Below are 15,960 nucleotides of genomic sequence, written 5' to 3' on the forward strand. Positions count from 1 at the left end.
TTGATGTTTTACTGAAAATAATAGTTTGGTTTGATGTCACCATCATGGTGGTGAGAATTTGCTTTAGTTGGGCAGTTTGACTCTTGTTGTTTTAATGCTAGTTTTTCTCTATACTGTAACTGTTTGTTGTGGCAAGAAAAAATGTGACCAGATGATGTCATGTACTTGATGATTATATAATCACCATGTAGTGTTCTGATCAGCTGATCTCATCCAGATCGTCATATGTTATCAATTTCACATTATTGATTATCTCTGTTTCTACAGTATGAGATCAAACAGTGTTTTAATAAGAAAATCTGGACAATATATCCAGAGGGAAAACAAATGACTAACAGCTAGCGTAACTCTGTGGTTGAATGTGATTGTAAAAAAATGTGCGTCACCCCTATCGAACCCACCCCAGGTCAGAGCAGTCCGAGGACAACAGCGTCAGTCCCGTCCCAACCACTAACCCTACCCTTCACTTTAAAGGATTAGTTCACTTTCTAATGAAAATTACCCAAAGCTTTACTCACACTCAAGCCATCCTAAGTGTATGACTTTCTTCTTTCTGATTAACACAATCGTAGAAAATAAATATCCTGACGCATCTGAGATTTATAATGGCAGTAAGCGTTACCAAGTGAGTATGAGCTGAAGAAAGTGTCTCCATCCACATTCATCCAACATAAACATTCCACACGACTCCGGAGGGGTTAATGAAGGCCTTCTGAAGGGAAGTGATGAGTTTGTGTATAAAAAAGTAAAATATCTAGCTTCCGCCAGACCGCCTTCCGTATTCAAATTAAGGAAAAAATGGAACTGGATTTGCGTTAATTCCGTAAGTTGAATAGGGAAGGCGTAGAACGTACAGCATAAGCTTTTTGAAGAATATGGAAGGCGGTCTAATATTTCTATGATTGTGTTTGTCAGAAAGAAGAAAGTCAAATACACCTGGCTTGAGGGTGAGTAAAGCATGGGGTAATTTTCATTAGAAAGTGAACTAATCCTTCAACTATGCAAACAAATGCGAAATGCAAACACCACCCAACCACTAAATCTATAAGCTCCACACACCAACACCGGTTTGAGACTGCAGGGCTGCGTTCAGCCCCGACAAAACGTTGCAAAACGTTTTTTAAACAGAAGCGGTGGCGCGTTGAACTCCCTGTTCTGATGACGCAAGAGTTGCAACTATGGCAGCTGAGAAGGCCATTCTTTGTGTTCTTTTTGAATAATTCTCGGAGCCTGATGAAGTCGGTATAAATAGTTTTACAGCTTGTTCATTGACACCTGCTCAGAACAAGTAGTGTAGGCCTAGTTATATTTTGCTATCACACGATCAACTTAAGCTTACGATGCTTTTGGGAAATGCAGCCCAGATCACAACATCAGAAAGCAGCTATTATGTCTGTTTTCGAAGCAATTGATGGTAAAATTTTGGAAGAAACCGTACAGCACCTTAAAACATCAACCTGCGCCCTTGAAACACTTCCCACATCTTTTTTCAAAAGAGTGTTAAACTGTTTAGAAGCAGATCTCCCAGAAGTGGTAAATGCCTCACTTCCCTCTGGGACTTTGCCAAAATCCCTGAAAACTGCAGTTGTCAAGCCCCTCCTGAAAAAGAGCAAAGCAATCTGGATAACACCATATTGAGCAACTACAGACCAATCTCAAATCTTCCTTTTATAGGCAAGATCATTGAAAAAGTTGTTTTCAATCAGCTGAACAAGTTCTTAAGCTTGAATGGATACTTTGACAACTTTCAATCTGGTTTCCGACCACATCACAGCACAGAGACAGCTCTCATAAAGATAATAAATGATATTCGCCTAAACACAGATACAGGTAAATTAACAGTGCTGGTTCTACTTGACCTCAGTGCTGCGTTTGACACTGTCGATCACAATATTCTTCTTGACAGGCTGGAAAACTGGGTTGTGCTTTCTGGGATGGTCCTTAAATGGTTCAGGTCATACTTAGAAGGGAGAGGTTATTATGTGAGTATCGGTGACCATAAGACTGAGTGGACATCCATGACATGCGGAGTCCCTCAAGGTTCAATTCTTGCACCCCTCCTGTTCAAACTATATATGCTGCCACTGAGCCAAATAATGACAAAGAACCAAATTGCATATCACAGCTATGCAGATGACACCCAGATTTACCTAGCCCTCTCACATAACGACTACAGCCCCATTGACTCTGCATTGATGAAATTAAAAATTGGATGTGTCTAAACTTCCTTCAGTTAAACAAAGACAAAACTGAAGTCATTGAGTTTGGAAACAAAGATGAAGTTCTCAAAGTGAACATGTACCTTCACTCTAGGGGTCAAACAACTAAAAATCAAGTCAGGAATCTTGGTGTGATTTTGGAGTCGGACATGAGTTTCAGTAGCCATGTAAAGACAGTAACTAAATCAGCATATTATCATCTCCAAAATATTGCAAGAATTAGATGCTTTGTCTCCAGTCAAGACTTAGAGAAACTTGTTCATGCTTTCATCACCAGCAGGGTGGATTATTGTAATGGGCTCCTGACTGGTCTTCCCAAAAAGACCATAAGACAGCTGCAGCTCGTACAGAACACTGCTGCCAGGATTCTGAGCAGAACCCGAAAACATGAACACATCATACCAGTCCTCAGGTCCTTGCACTGGCTTCCAGTTGCATTTAGAATTGATTTTAAAGTGCTGTTACTTGTTTATAAATCACTCAATGGCCTGGGACCTCAATACATTGCAGATATGCTCATAGAATATAAACCTAACAGATCACTCAGATCATCAGGATCAGGTCATTTAGAAATACCAAGGGTTCACTCAAAGCAAGGAGAGTCTGCTTTTAGCGGTTATGCCAGCCGCAGCTGGAACCAGCTTCCAGAAGAGATCAGGTGTGCTCCAACTGTAGCCACATTCAAATCCAGACTCAAAACACATCTTTTTATCTATGCATTTGCTGATTGAGCACTGTGCCATGTCCGAAAACTGTTTGCATTTTATTTTAAACGTATTATCTTTTTATTCTTTTAATTCCTTTTCCTGTTTTTATTTCACTTTTAATGTATTTTATATCTTTTATGTATCATCTTGTTATTCTGATTTTTAATGCATTTTAAATATTGCTGTCTGGTTGAAAGAGCTGGGAGAATTAGGAAGAAAGTGATTAGGTTAAAATTTGGTAAATTTGGATAAGGGGACAAACCATGGGGAAATTTGAGCTGTAGTGCATGGTTAAGATATCTCTGGATTACAGTCAGGACACTTGGGGGGGGATGTCACTCTTGCCTGTCTCCAAAACTTGAGAGCCTGACAAAATACGCTCGATGTTACAGTCACTGCCCTTGCCGTCCAGAATAACAGAGAACATCCCAATCGAGTGAAGGGATTTGTGGAAACTTCTATTATTGTTATACAACATTTGACTTGCACTTCATGATGAAAAGACAAACATTTCAGGTGAAGGATAATCCACTTCTTAACTCCGTGACTGTGTTGATCTATATTTTTTATTGTTTGTATTAGGCTTATCAATAGCTGATCACTGTTGTTGTGCTATATATATGATATTGTAATATTTACCAATATTCTACTCTGATTATAGAAAAGTTTATTAAAGTGTCACATCACAATAAAATAGCAAAATATAAGAATATAGTATTTTTATGTTTCATTAATACCCATTGTGCGAGCTGTCTCTTTAATACCACGCGGTTTATATCTACATCTTGCCGCTGATGGGGCTGACATTTCTGACACACCCATCAAACAAGAGAAAACGTATCTCAAACCTGTTGCAGACCGTTTCCAGGAAACATGTCGTTCAACCCGGAAAACGTAGCAAAACGTTGCGCGCCGGTTTGAGCTTGAACGTGCCCCGGGTTTGGCGGTGTTGTCCTCAGACTGAGGTTACACATGGTGCTGCAGTTGAGGTTTCTTCCGCCCTCTAGTGATCAATGCTGCACAGTGCGAGCGGAAATCAATTACGAATCACTCTGTATAGACCAATCACATCTAATCATCAACTGAAGGTCTTTTTGATTGCTTAGTTCCCATCTGTAGGATAAACGATACGTAAATCATAAGCAAAACTTTATTATAGATACACAGACAATTGATATGAAAGTGACCAGCATTACTCGCCTAGTTCTAGGTTCGATTCTTGTCATTTTCTCCAAACCTACATTGCTAAATACTGCCTTATCTTTATCTTTATCAGATGAGAGCGTCGATCGCCCTCGAATAGCACGCGGGGATCTTCTAGTGCGCGATCCGTTCACAAACACGCCAGATTTGACGCGCCAGAGATCGGTGCCTGTCCTGTGGATTCGTGGCCAAACACCTGCGAAGAGCGCACCTGGCCAAGATTACCTGTCCGAATTCAACCGCCTCCCGGACGTGTCGGTGACTTGCTCGAGCAAAGGTTTCTTGTTAAGGGTGAAGAAGAGTTTCTACGGCTTCTCGGCCGTCGCAGAGGAGCTGACGCTCGGAGAAACCTGCAAAAGTAACGGGGTCCTGGAGCCGCATGAAGACTTGCTCTTCAATTACGCGCTCACGGACTGTCAGGGTGAAAAACAGGTGACAGGTCACTTCAAAGTAATCTAGGTGTGTTGTCTGTCATCAGTGCCAAATAATGACATCACTCATTTCCAACTGAAAGGTGCTTCCTGATTACGTAGTTTACAAGTTTGTCCTTCACTACGTGCCACTGTCACACCGAAACCCGTTCCTTTATCACAGAATGAACGTGGGCGTGGAGTGTCGCTATAAAAGGTAATGTTTTAGTTTTTAATCAGTTCAGTAATCTGAAACCTTTCTGCTCCGTTTATTTTACTACTTCATTTCAGTTCAGTTTTTTTTTATTCAACCGGTTTTTAATAAGTAGGCGGCCTATAAGTTTTTTTTTTTTTTTTTTCAAAAGAAGAGTTCTTGTCAGTTTTACTATTATTCTTTAAAGAGTTCAAATAATTAACAAAAAATGAAAACAATTTCAAATCAATGTACAATAATCAATGTAGAAATAGTAGTAATAAATCAATGTAGGTATATCCTACAAATTAGAAATTTCCTAAACATTTTAAACATTAAAAAAAAACATTTTTTTTTTTTTTAAAGGATAGTTCATTCAAATAAATTCTGCTCCTCAAGTTGTTCCAAACCTGTATGAATTTGTTTCTTCTGCTCAACACAAAAGAAGATATTTTAAAGAATATAGGGTATCCAAACAGGCCCAGAGCCCCACTGACTTCCATAGTATTTTTAACTTTCCGCTGTACCATACAGTAAGATGAATTCAATACAGTCATGATAAAACAGCAACATGATCCTCTGAGCAACTTCAAAAAGTCTTAGCCTCCATAGAAACTACATTTGTTTTGTCCTTTCGACACAGATAACCCTCATGCACCTCCCATAAAAGTTTATTATCAATAAGTAAACCGAGGTGTTTGTACGAAAGAACCAGTCTAATGGGCTCATTGTTCATCATGATAGGGATCAAACTTGGGATCAAAAATCATTTCTTGTTTTTCTAACATTAATCACAAGAATGTAGAGATGTTCACAAGACTGTAAACATGTACCAAAGTTGGCCGTCTCTGCAGTGTAATGTTGAATGTCCTTATCCTTGTACAGAAAACCAAGAATGACTGTATCATCTGAAACCTTTACAGCAATATTCCCAGAACGGTGACTCCTATACTCATTAGTGTACAGTGTAAATAACAATGGTCAACATACACACCCTTAGAGGACAGCGTACTAATGGAGCTACTCTCAGAAACAGTCTGCTTAACTCTAACTAGTCCTACCAATAAAAATGAATTAACCATTTGATACTATATGGATTGAAATAATTAAATTGGTTTTGTGTCGGTTCACTACTGAGTTCAGTAATCTGAAACCTTTCCGTTCTGTTTATTTTACTACTACTTATTTCAATTCAGTTTTTTATTTAATTGGTTTTGAATAAGTATTGTTTTGTTTTTTAAAAGAAGAGCGTTCTTGCCAGTTTTAATATTATTGTACAATAATCAGCGTAGAAATAGTAGATATAGCCTAATATATTTGAAATTTCCTAAACATTTTAAACATTTAAAAAAAAAAAATACATTTTTTTAAAGGGATAGTTCACTCAAAAAATAAATTCTGTTCCCTCAAGTTGTTCCAAACCTGTATGAATTTGTTTCTTCTGCTGAACACAAAAGAAGATATTTTAAAGAATATAGGGTATCCAAACAGGCCCAGAGCCCCCCTGACTTCCATAGTATTTTTAACTGTACCATAGAGTAAGATGAATTCAGTGCAGTCATGATAAAACAGCAACATGATCCTCTGAGTAACTTCAAAAAGTCTTAGCCTCCTTAGAAACTACTTTTTTTGTTGCACCTTTCGACACAGATTCACCTCATGCAACTCCCATAAAAGTTTATTATCATAAGTAAACCGAGGTGTTTGTACGAAAGAACCAGTCTAATGGGCTCATTGTTCATCATGATAGGTTTGTGGTTGACTATAACTTGGGATCAAAAATAATTCCTGTTTTTCTAACATTAACCACAAGACTGTAGAGAAGTTCACGATCTCTGCAGTGTAATGCTGAATGTCAATATTTCCAGAATGGTGACTCCTATTCTCATGCGTATACAGTGTAAATAAAATATTTAAAATAAAATATTTAGTTTGGAGAGCTTAATGTGCGGTATTAAGCAGAGCTCAGACCAAGAAAGAACAACCTGGCATAAGCCTTAGGATCCTCCAGATGTTTTACAACATGATGCACCACAGTATGGCATCTTCAGTGGCTCTATTGATTCGATAAGCAAACCGATAAGACTCAAGATGGTCCTTAACATGAATGCAAAATGAAATGGTTAAAATGAAACATTTTCTGAACTTTCAGAACTTTTTACAAACCATTTTCATTTTAGTTATGTTGTTAATTAAAGTTAAACAAGCAGTTGCAATCACAGGCTGACGCTTGATGACCGACAGATGCTTTTAAGAGTTAACCGAATCGAACATTGTGAAACCATGAAACCTTTAGATTCTGTTTATTTTATTATTTGATCTTATTATTGGATATTTTGTTCAAGGTATTACATGAACATTTGTGTTTGTGAATTAAACAAGGCAACAATTAGTTTTCTTATTAACAATGCTAAAGGGTTGATAAAAATCACGATCTACATTAGGTGTGTTCAACATGAAGAGCAGCTCTCAAATCATTCCAAAATTTTTGACAAAGACACAATTATGAAATTTCTTTGTCGTGTAGTCTAAAAGGAAATGTCATTATGACTACATAAGTATAACAGAAAAATATAGATGATGCAAATTTAATAATTTCATAATATTTTGTAACTATGTCTTTTAGAGCAGTCCAGGATGAGGAGAAACACTGTTCTGTTATTGTTTGTCATTTAGGAACCATCATGTGCACAGTCTGATAATAAACCCGACATTGAGGACACCGTTGCGCAAAATCATAAGGAGCAGATCTGGTGACTTTCGGATTCAGCTGATGGATGGTGAGCAGTTTTTTTTTTGTTATAAACTGTAGATTTAAATCACATTTTTTACCTGTCTGTGTCACTTGACAGAGAAACATCACATGTCTTGAAACATAAAAAAATGTTTGTCTGCTCACCAAGGCTGCATTTATTTAATTAAAGATACAGTAAAAACAGTAATATTGTGAAATATTATTACAATTTAAATTACTGTGTTCTGTTTGAATACATTTTAAAATGTAATTTATTCCTGTGATGGCAAAGCTGAATTTTCAGGATCATTACTCCAGTCTTCAGTGTCACATGATCCTTCAGAAATCATTTTAATATGCTGATCTGCTGATGTATCCAAGTTTTTGTCCAGATGAGAATATTTTAAAAATTATTTTATTGAAAAATGTTACAAATGAACATTGTCTCCTTTAAAGTATGTACCTAGCAATTTTTTTTCCATTCTTCATAGCATCCCTGGAAGTCTTCAAGTGGGATGGCGTTCAGAGCCTGCGTAGTGGCTCTTTGGATATTATCCACACTACCAAAATGGCATCCTTTCAAATCATCTTTAGGAATATGGAAAAGTTGCAAGGAGCCAAATCAGGGGTGTAGGATGGGTGGGGAAGCACTGTGATGTGATTTTCAGCCAAAACATCTCTTGACAGCCAAAGCACTGTGACTCAGGGCGTTGTCGTGATGAAGGATCCAAGTTGACTCAATCTCAGGACGCATGCAAAAAATGATTTGTCTCAAGCCATTGATTTGACATCTGATTTGCTCATACAAGCTTTCTTTGGCGAGGTGACGTGGATGTGTGCCATTCTGAACTTCGTTTCTTCATCTTGGGATCGTAGTCAAACACCCAGGATTAATTTCCCTTGATCACTCTACTCAAAAAACCAGTTGCTCTTTCCAAATGGGCCAACAGGTCTTGGCAAACGAGTCGACTGTGTTCCTTCTGATCAGATGACAAGTTTTGGAGCTGTTTTGCAAACACTTTCTTATGTTTAAATCCATGAGATTCAGACCATGAAGTCATGATTTCAGAACAATTAACTTGGCATTTCCTGTTTCCTCTGCAATCATTCTGCGAGTGATCCGTTGGTCTTGGTTGACAACAGACCTCACTGCATCTTTTCACTATTTCAAGAGGGGTGTCCTGGTTGTAGTTCATCTTCAATACCTTCTTGTCCTTCCTTGAAGGCCTTGTGCCATCAGTACACTAGCCAAGATTTTAATTATGTTGTCGGTTGCAGTTAAGCCAAGCAGTTGCAACCACTGACTGGCGTTTCACAGACCAACTTTAATATAATAAAATATAATAATACATGATAATATACTATTATTTACAGAAAATGAAATTAATACATTTCACAGTGCAGTGATTTGTGAAATTGAGCTTGTCTATTGAGAAACACTTTTTTTAACTTTCCCATACTTACACAGCATATGTGTTTGACCTAACCCTGATTTAATCTGTAAACTTGTTTTCTTTAATGTGGGCATTGTAAAATGATACTGATGCTCTATATTGATGCTATATTGTGTTTGCCTGTGCTGTAGACTCCTGGTCTTCTCCAGTCAGGTCTGCTGTGTACCTGCTGGGTCAGAATGTGAACGTGCAGATCTCCACTCGACACCATTATCCTGGGGTCAAGCTTTTTATCAACAGCTGTTATGTGGCTACCGTTAACACTTTGAGTCAAGCCACCAAATACAGCATCATAGACAATTACGGGTGAGTGAAGCAAAACGCTAAATTTGAGGAACATTTAACAGACACAAAGCATTCTTAAACACACATTCAGGTGTTTTCGGGAAAGCCAGATAAATCCAGGTGCTTCAAGATTCAGATTCTCCAGGGCAGACAATGTTATTCAATTCTCCTTTGGCGCTTTCCAATTCATTGAAGCTCCAGACGCCCAGGTGTGTTTATAATCTTGATTATTTCTCAACGGTGACCCATTTTGAAGACAAAGCAATGCTGTAGTGTGCATTGTGATGTGTTCATTGTGTGCTTCCTCATATTCTCTGTGTATTTTCCCTAGGTCTCACTCCATTGTGATGTCTCTGTATCCAGTGGAGGCCCTGGTCCAATGCAGAAGTCATGTTTTTACAGGCACCCAGACAAAAGGTTAACAAGACTAAACGTCTGTCACATCTTCAAAGACTAAATATGTCACATCTAAACATCTTCAAAGATCATGAATCACTCTTGTATCACTTAACACTACTATTCCATTCTGTAAATATCCAGCAAATTCATGCCTTCCATGATTTGTCTCTCACGACTTTTTCCCCTCTCTGCTTCTTCTTTTCTAGATGGATCTCTGTGTTTGGGCAAGATTCTGTCTGTGACTGCTGTGAATCTGTCTGCAATCAGACTAAAACCAAACGAATAATTTCTGAAGGTAAGTCAAAGCATAACCATTAACATAAATAATCAGTCTGAGTAGTTATACGCTAAAAAAACAACAACAACGAAATATTAAAAGCCCGCATATCCACATTACTTTGGTTTGTAGTCTCAAAAAGTCAAATTACTGGAAAGATGAAAACGCCTATACATGATATCCATGGAAGAATATTTCAAGAATAATTATTACAAAGCAAAAAAGTAACAAAAATGTATTTTATTATTAATAATGTACAGTCAACTCCAGAATTATTGGTACCCTTGTCAAATATGATCAAAGAGGGCTTTGAAAATAAATGTACATTCATTGTTTATTCTTTTATTTTTAAAAAATCACAAAATTCTAAACTGTTATTGAAGTAAAACAATAGAAAGAGGGGGGGAAATTTCATAATGAAATAAATGGTTTTCTCTAATTCACGTTGGCCACAATTATTGACACCCAATTATGGGATGAGGGCCTCTAGCGCCACCTTTTGACAAAAGTGGGGGGGTTAGTTTAACCTACAGTCACCAAACTCGGTACACATATTGTTCTCATTAAGCTGGACAACTTTCTAATTTACACTCATTAGCTCTGACTAACAGGAAGTCAGATATTTTGGTTTGAATGTGGATTTTTCACATACAGATTTCATTGAGAAAGTAAAAATGTACACAGTTTTGTGTGATGGGTAGGGTTGGTGTAGGGTGGAAGAAAGAACGGTTTGTACAGTATAAAAACCATTACGCCTATGGAATGTCACCACAATTCACAAAAACAAACGTGTGTGGGTGTGTGTTTTGATTAGTGTTTTGATTATCTTGATTATTGGTCTTTAATCCTTTTACTGATTAACCACTTATTGATGAATATAAAAATTTTGGCCCGCAAATGATAACTTCACACTCATTTGAAATTGAACCATGACACTATATAACTATTTGGACAGGACTAGTTTTCTAAATATCATTTGAGTTACAATTATTATTATGTGACACCTGTGATTTCATGTACTGATTCATACAAACTAACATGTGTTTTTTTTACAGAGGAGAGTGTGTGTTTTCTAGGCATTATAGAAAGTTATGTGTTGTGTTTGCGAAAATCATGCACGACGCATATGTCTTTAAGTTAATTATTTATTGATATAATTCAAGTTTATTAAAAAACCCTATTTAAGTAAATTTCACATGATTTTATAAAAGTGGCTGTTTAAAATAAACTTGCATAAGTGAGCAGAAAAATCTAGACATGTACGTCATTATTACCTGAGACTGACATTAAAATCGTTTTTACAGGTTCTGTGATTTGGCCCTATTTATTAATTTTATAATTTTATTTTTTTCATTGTATACCACACATATTGAAATTAAATGAAATCACACTTTTGGTGCATAAGATTGGTGCACAAACAATAGCTCAGGTACAAACCCGATTCCAAAAAAGTTGTGAATAAAAAAGGAATGCAATAATTTACAAATCTCATAAACTTATATTTTATTCACAATAGAATATAGATAACATATTAAATGTTGAAAGTGAGACATTTTAAAATGTCATGCCAAATATTGGCTCATTTTGGATTTCATGAGAGCTACACATTCCAAAAAAGTTGGGACAGGTAGCAATAAGAGGCCGGAAACGTTAAATGTACATATAAGGAACAGCTGGAGGACCAATTTGAAACTTATTAGGTCAATTGGCAACATGATTGGGTATAAAAAGAGACTCTCAGGCCATGTCCACACTAATACGTTTTCGTTTGAAAACATATTTTTTTTCTTTCTGTTTTGGCCTTCCGTCCACACTGAGATGGCGTTTTAAGTCAACGAAAACATAGCTTTTGGAAAACGCTCTCCAAAGCGGATAAATTTGAAAACGCCGTCTTCACGTCATAGTGTGGACTGTGAAAACGGAGGCTTTTGAATACGATGACGCATTTTTAGTCATGTGTTGCAGTCATATGACCAATTCAGCCAAGACACATCTCCCAGTCTACATTCTCGCTTGCTTTGGCCACTTTATACTCCTGTGTTACTCGCAGCAACAACTCCACCACACTGTCGGTCCATTTAAAAAAACTCAGTGCCTTTCCTTGACATTGCCTCAAAGTTTCAAAGAGCCGCAAAGTAAATAATCGCCTAGCGGGAATGACGCAGGTCAAAGCTTTACTCATGCGCAGTAGGGGGATGTAAGCGTTTTCATATGTTTCAGTGTGGATGAGCAACTTTTGGAAAACGTTTGAAAATGATAGTGTGGACGCGGAGCGTTTTTAGACGACAACTCCGTTTTCAAATATATCCGGATTAGTGTAGACGTAGCCTCAGAGTGGCAGTGTCTCTCAGAAGTCAAGATGGGCAGAGGATCACCAATTCCCCCAATGCTGCGGCGAAAAATAGTGGAGCAACATCAGAAAGGAGTTTCTCAGAGAAAAATTGCAAAGAGTTTGAAGTTATCATCATCTACAGTGCATAATATCATCCAAAGATTCAGAAGTTCAAAATTTGAAGTTCTTTTTGGAAAACTGGGACGCCATGTCATCCAGACTAAAGAGGACAAGGACAACCCAAGTTGTTATCAGCGTTCAGTTCAGAAGCCTGCATCTCTGATGGTATGGGTTTGCATGAGTGTGTGTGGCATGTGCAGCTTACACATCTGGAAAGGCACCATCAATGCTGAAAGGTATATCCAAGTTCTAGAACAACATATGCTCCCATCCAGACGTCGTCTCTTTCAGGGAAGACCTTGCAGTTTCCAACATGACAATGCCAGACCACATACTGGGTCAATTACAACATCATAGCTGCGTAGAAGAAGGATCCGGGTACTGAAATGGCCATCCTGCAGTCCAGATCTTTCACCCATAGAAAACATTTGGCGCATCATAAAGAGGAAGATGCGACAAAGAAGACCTAAGACAGTTGAGCAACTAGAAGCCTGTATTAGACAAGAATGGGACAACATTCCTATTCCTAAACTTGAGCAACTTGTCTCCTCGGACCCCAGACGTTTGCAGAATAAAAAGAGGGGATGCTACACAGTAGTAAACATGGCCTTGTCCCAACTTTTTTGAGATGTGTTGATGCCATGAAATTTAAAATCAACTTATTCTTCCCTTAAAATGATACATTTTCTCAGTTTAAACATTTGATATGTCATCTATGTTGTATTCTCAATAAAATATTGAAATTTGAAACTTCCACATCATTGCATTCTGTTTTTATTCACAATGTGGACAGTGTCCCAACTTTTTTGGAACTGGGTTTGTAGGTAAAAAAGAGAAGTGTTAGGATTATATAACATCAGCAATCACAGACATTCGCATTAAAGGGTTAGATCACCCAAAAATGAAAATAATGTCATTTATTACTCACCCTCATGTCGTTCTACACAAGCAAGACCTTTGCTCATCTTCAGAACCCAAATTAAGATATTTTTTGATGAAATCTGATGGCTCAGTGAGGTCTCTATTGAGAGCAAAGTCACTGTCTCCTCTCAGGATCCATAAAGGTATTAAAAACCTATTTAAAACAGTTCATGTGACTACAGTGGTTCAACCTTATTTATTTTAAGCGACAAGAATAATTTTTGTGTGCCAAAAGAAACCAACTTTTCAACAGTATCTCATGATGGGCAATTTCAAAACACTGCATTGAAGCTTCACAAATCTGTTTTGAATCAGTGGTTCTGAGCGCCAAATCCACATGATTTCAGCAGTTTGATAGGTGAGCCGAACCACTGATTCGAAACAAAAGATTTGTGAAGCTTCTTCACGTCTACAGCCAGTGGAAAAGAATCAGGATGGGACTCTGGCAAAAATCATGTTCATGGATGAGGTTATTAATGTTACTGTAGTATGAAGCAGAGCAGAGCTGAGTGCTGTGAGAACAGAAATGAGGACGCTGGAGCGATTGCTAATGAGAGACGAGCGCAACACACATCTCGAAAGCAGCTGAACTTTTATTATGCTACAGTCGCCGCTTCCACTTCTTCAAGCGTATGTGGGGTAAATCAGCGCTGTTTTATCATATTAGATACAATTTGTGTGTTGAAAGTTGCCATAGTGCTACTCTGCATTCACTCAGGGGCTACTATGAGACACTTGTTGCACACTGCAGTAAGCTAGATCGATATTAGGCATGGTAAAATATGGTACTCGTGGTAAATCATAAAAACGGGATTTAAACGATAAGACTTACTGTGTTGAGCTTTATAACATTATTAGTTTTCTGTCGATTAATGTATCCAAACAGTTGCTCACCTGTCTAATAAAACAGAGTAGGGTAACGCGGGTATGATGCCGGTATAGGCGACGCACGGACACGGTCCATGTCCTGGTTAAAATTGCTTATTTCTTTGGATTTAAACATTCTTGGAAACATTTGGGATAATCCAAGTCAACAAAATATATAACATTGTTCTAGTGGTTTTTGGAGATTTTTAATCCAAAACTCCTACATATTGTGCCTTTTAAATGTATTTATTTCAGACAATAAATTTTATATATATATATATATATATATATATATATATATATATATATATATATATATATATATATATATATAATATATATTTTTTTTTTTTTTTTTAAGTTTTTCATCTAATATTTCATTTTATTTGAGCTTTATTTCAATTAGATATCATCATTAGCACACAAACAGTTAAATCTTAATGTCTTTTAATAGAATTTATGCTATATCATGAGCTGACCTTTCCGATCTGCTTCCTTTATTTGTACTATTTTGGTATCAGATTATTCAGCATTTCATATATTTTTATAGGTCGAAGGTTGTAGCTCTAGGATTAGTACTTTGTAAAAGGTTAGGTTTATAGGTTTTAGGTTAACATGGTAAAATTAGTCAAAAGAAATGACAGCTCTTATTGTGCTGCATAATAAAGGTCATCGATAAAATAAAGGTCTTGACCTCTCCTCTCTTTATTCTTTGCATCAGGGTTCGTAAGCAGTGATCAAGTACTCTTCTCTGACACATCTATGGCTTCCTCATCTTTAAACTCCACTCTCATGGCTCATAGTAATGATGACACCATCTGGTTTGAAGCCAAACTGGCCAAAGAGCCCCAGAGGTCCTACACCCATGAGGACTTTGCCTCTGTTACCCTGATATCTTCTGAAGAGGCCCATGATAAGAGTCAGCCATCTCGCACCAGCACAGTGGAACTCATAGAGGAGGAAAGGAAAGAGATGGCGGAAGAGAAACATGGGGATGTGGAGATTTTGATGGCTGTCAGTAAGAGGTTTGTGGGATCTGAAAGGCCAGATTTAGACTCCACGGAGCAGTTTGATGATGAATCCTTAGGCTGGGCTGGAAACGGGAAGATGCAGGATATGAGTTATTGGCCAAAGACAGTTCAGGGAATGGGAAGTTCCATGAAGACATCAGCTATGATAGAGCAGCATTCCAAAATAAATGATTCCGCACTGGGTGACCGGAAACACCATGATGTGTTTCGGCCATCCTTTATCTCAGAGGAAAAGAATATGGAAGATGTAAATTCATCTGAAAATAAAAAGGAAGATTTGGATTTCCTGTTAATTGACGTCTCTTCAAACGATGAAGAGTTTCCAGCTGGATCTGATGAGCTGGTGGAGCATGGTATTGTTAGAAAACTGGATCTTATGCAAGACTTAGATGATGATTATTTTTCAGAAGGGGTGTGATTCAAAATTGTTGAGGACTTGTCTGTATTTTTTGTTCATTTTGATGAATAAACCACAGAACCACATTATGGTGAATAAATAAAACTAGTATTTCAGGGATGTCTTGATTTTGACCAATAAGCTGTGTATTGAGATATTAAATTACTTTTGTTACATGGTTTCCTGGTTTCCATGGTAATGCCCTTTTATTCGTTATGTTCAAAAAAGCCTTTTCAATGCTTGAATAAGAATATCCTGTTAGTTGTGATCTTAAGTACAAGTTCTTCATGCTGTGTGTAATGTTATCATGGGTCTAGCACATGTTTGGTCTTGTACAATCACATTTCAAGACTTCAGGAAAAGTCAGACTAAATATTTTCATTCCAATGGAGCAACGTTTATTCACAAATT

General features: G+C 37.3%; 1 protein-coding gene across 1 annotated transcript; it reads left to right on the plus strand.

Moving 5' to 3' along the window:
• Nucleotides 1-4,102: 4,102 nt before the first annotated feature.
• si:ch211-67f13.7 (uncharacterized protein LOC565426 homolog) lies at nt 4,103-15,912 on the plus strand. Its single transcript, XM_067385390.1, has 8 exons — nt 4,103-4,561; nt 4,644-4,756; nt 7,409-7,512; nt 9,052-9,226; nt 9,297-9,414; nt 9,537-9,622; nt 9,811-9,899; nt 14,843-15,912. The coding sequence occupies exons 1-8, from the start codon at nt 4,103-4,105 to the stop codon at nt 15,568-15,570; spliced, it is 1,872 nt and encodes a 623-aa protein (XP_067241491.1). The 3' UTR covers nt 15,571-15,912.
• Nucleotides 15,913-15,960: the final 48 nt, after the last annotated feature.

Source organism: Chanodichthys erythropterus, chromosome 5 (assembly GCF_024489055.1).
Source record: "Chanodichthys erythropterus isolate Z2021 chromosome 5, ASM2448905v1, whole genome shotgun sequence".
In the NCBI taxonomy this organism is placed as follows: domain Eukaryota; kingdom Metazoa; phylum Chordata; class Actinopteri; order Cypriniformes; family Xenocyprididae; genus Chanodichthys; species Chanodichthys erythropterus.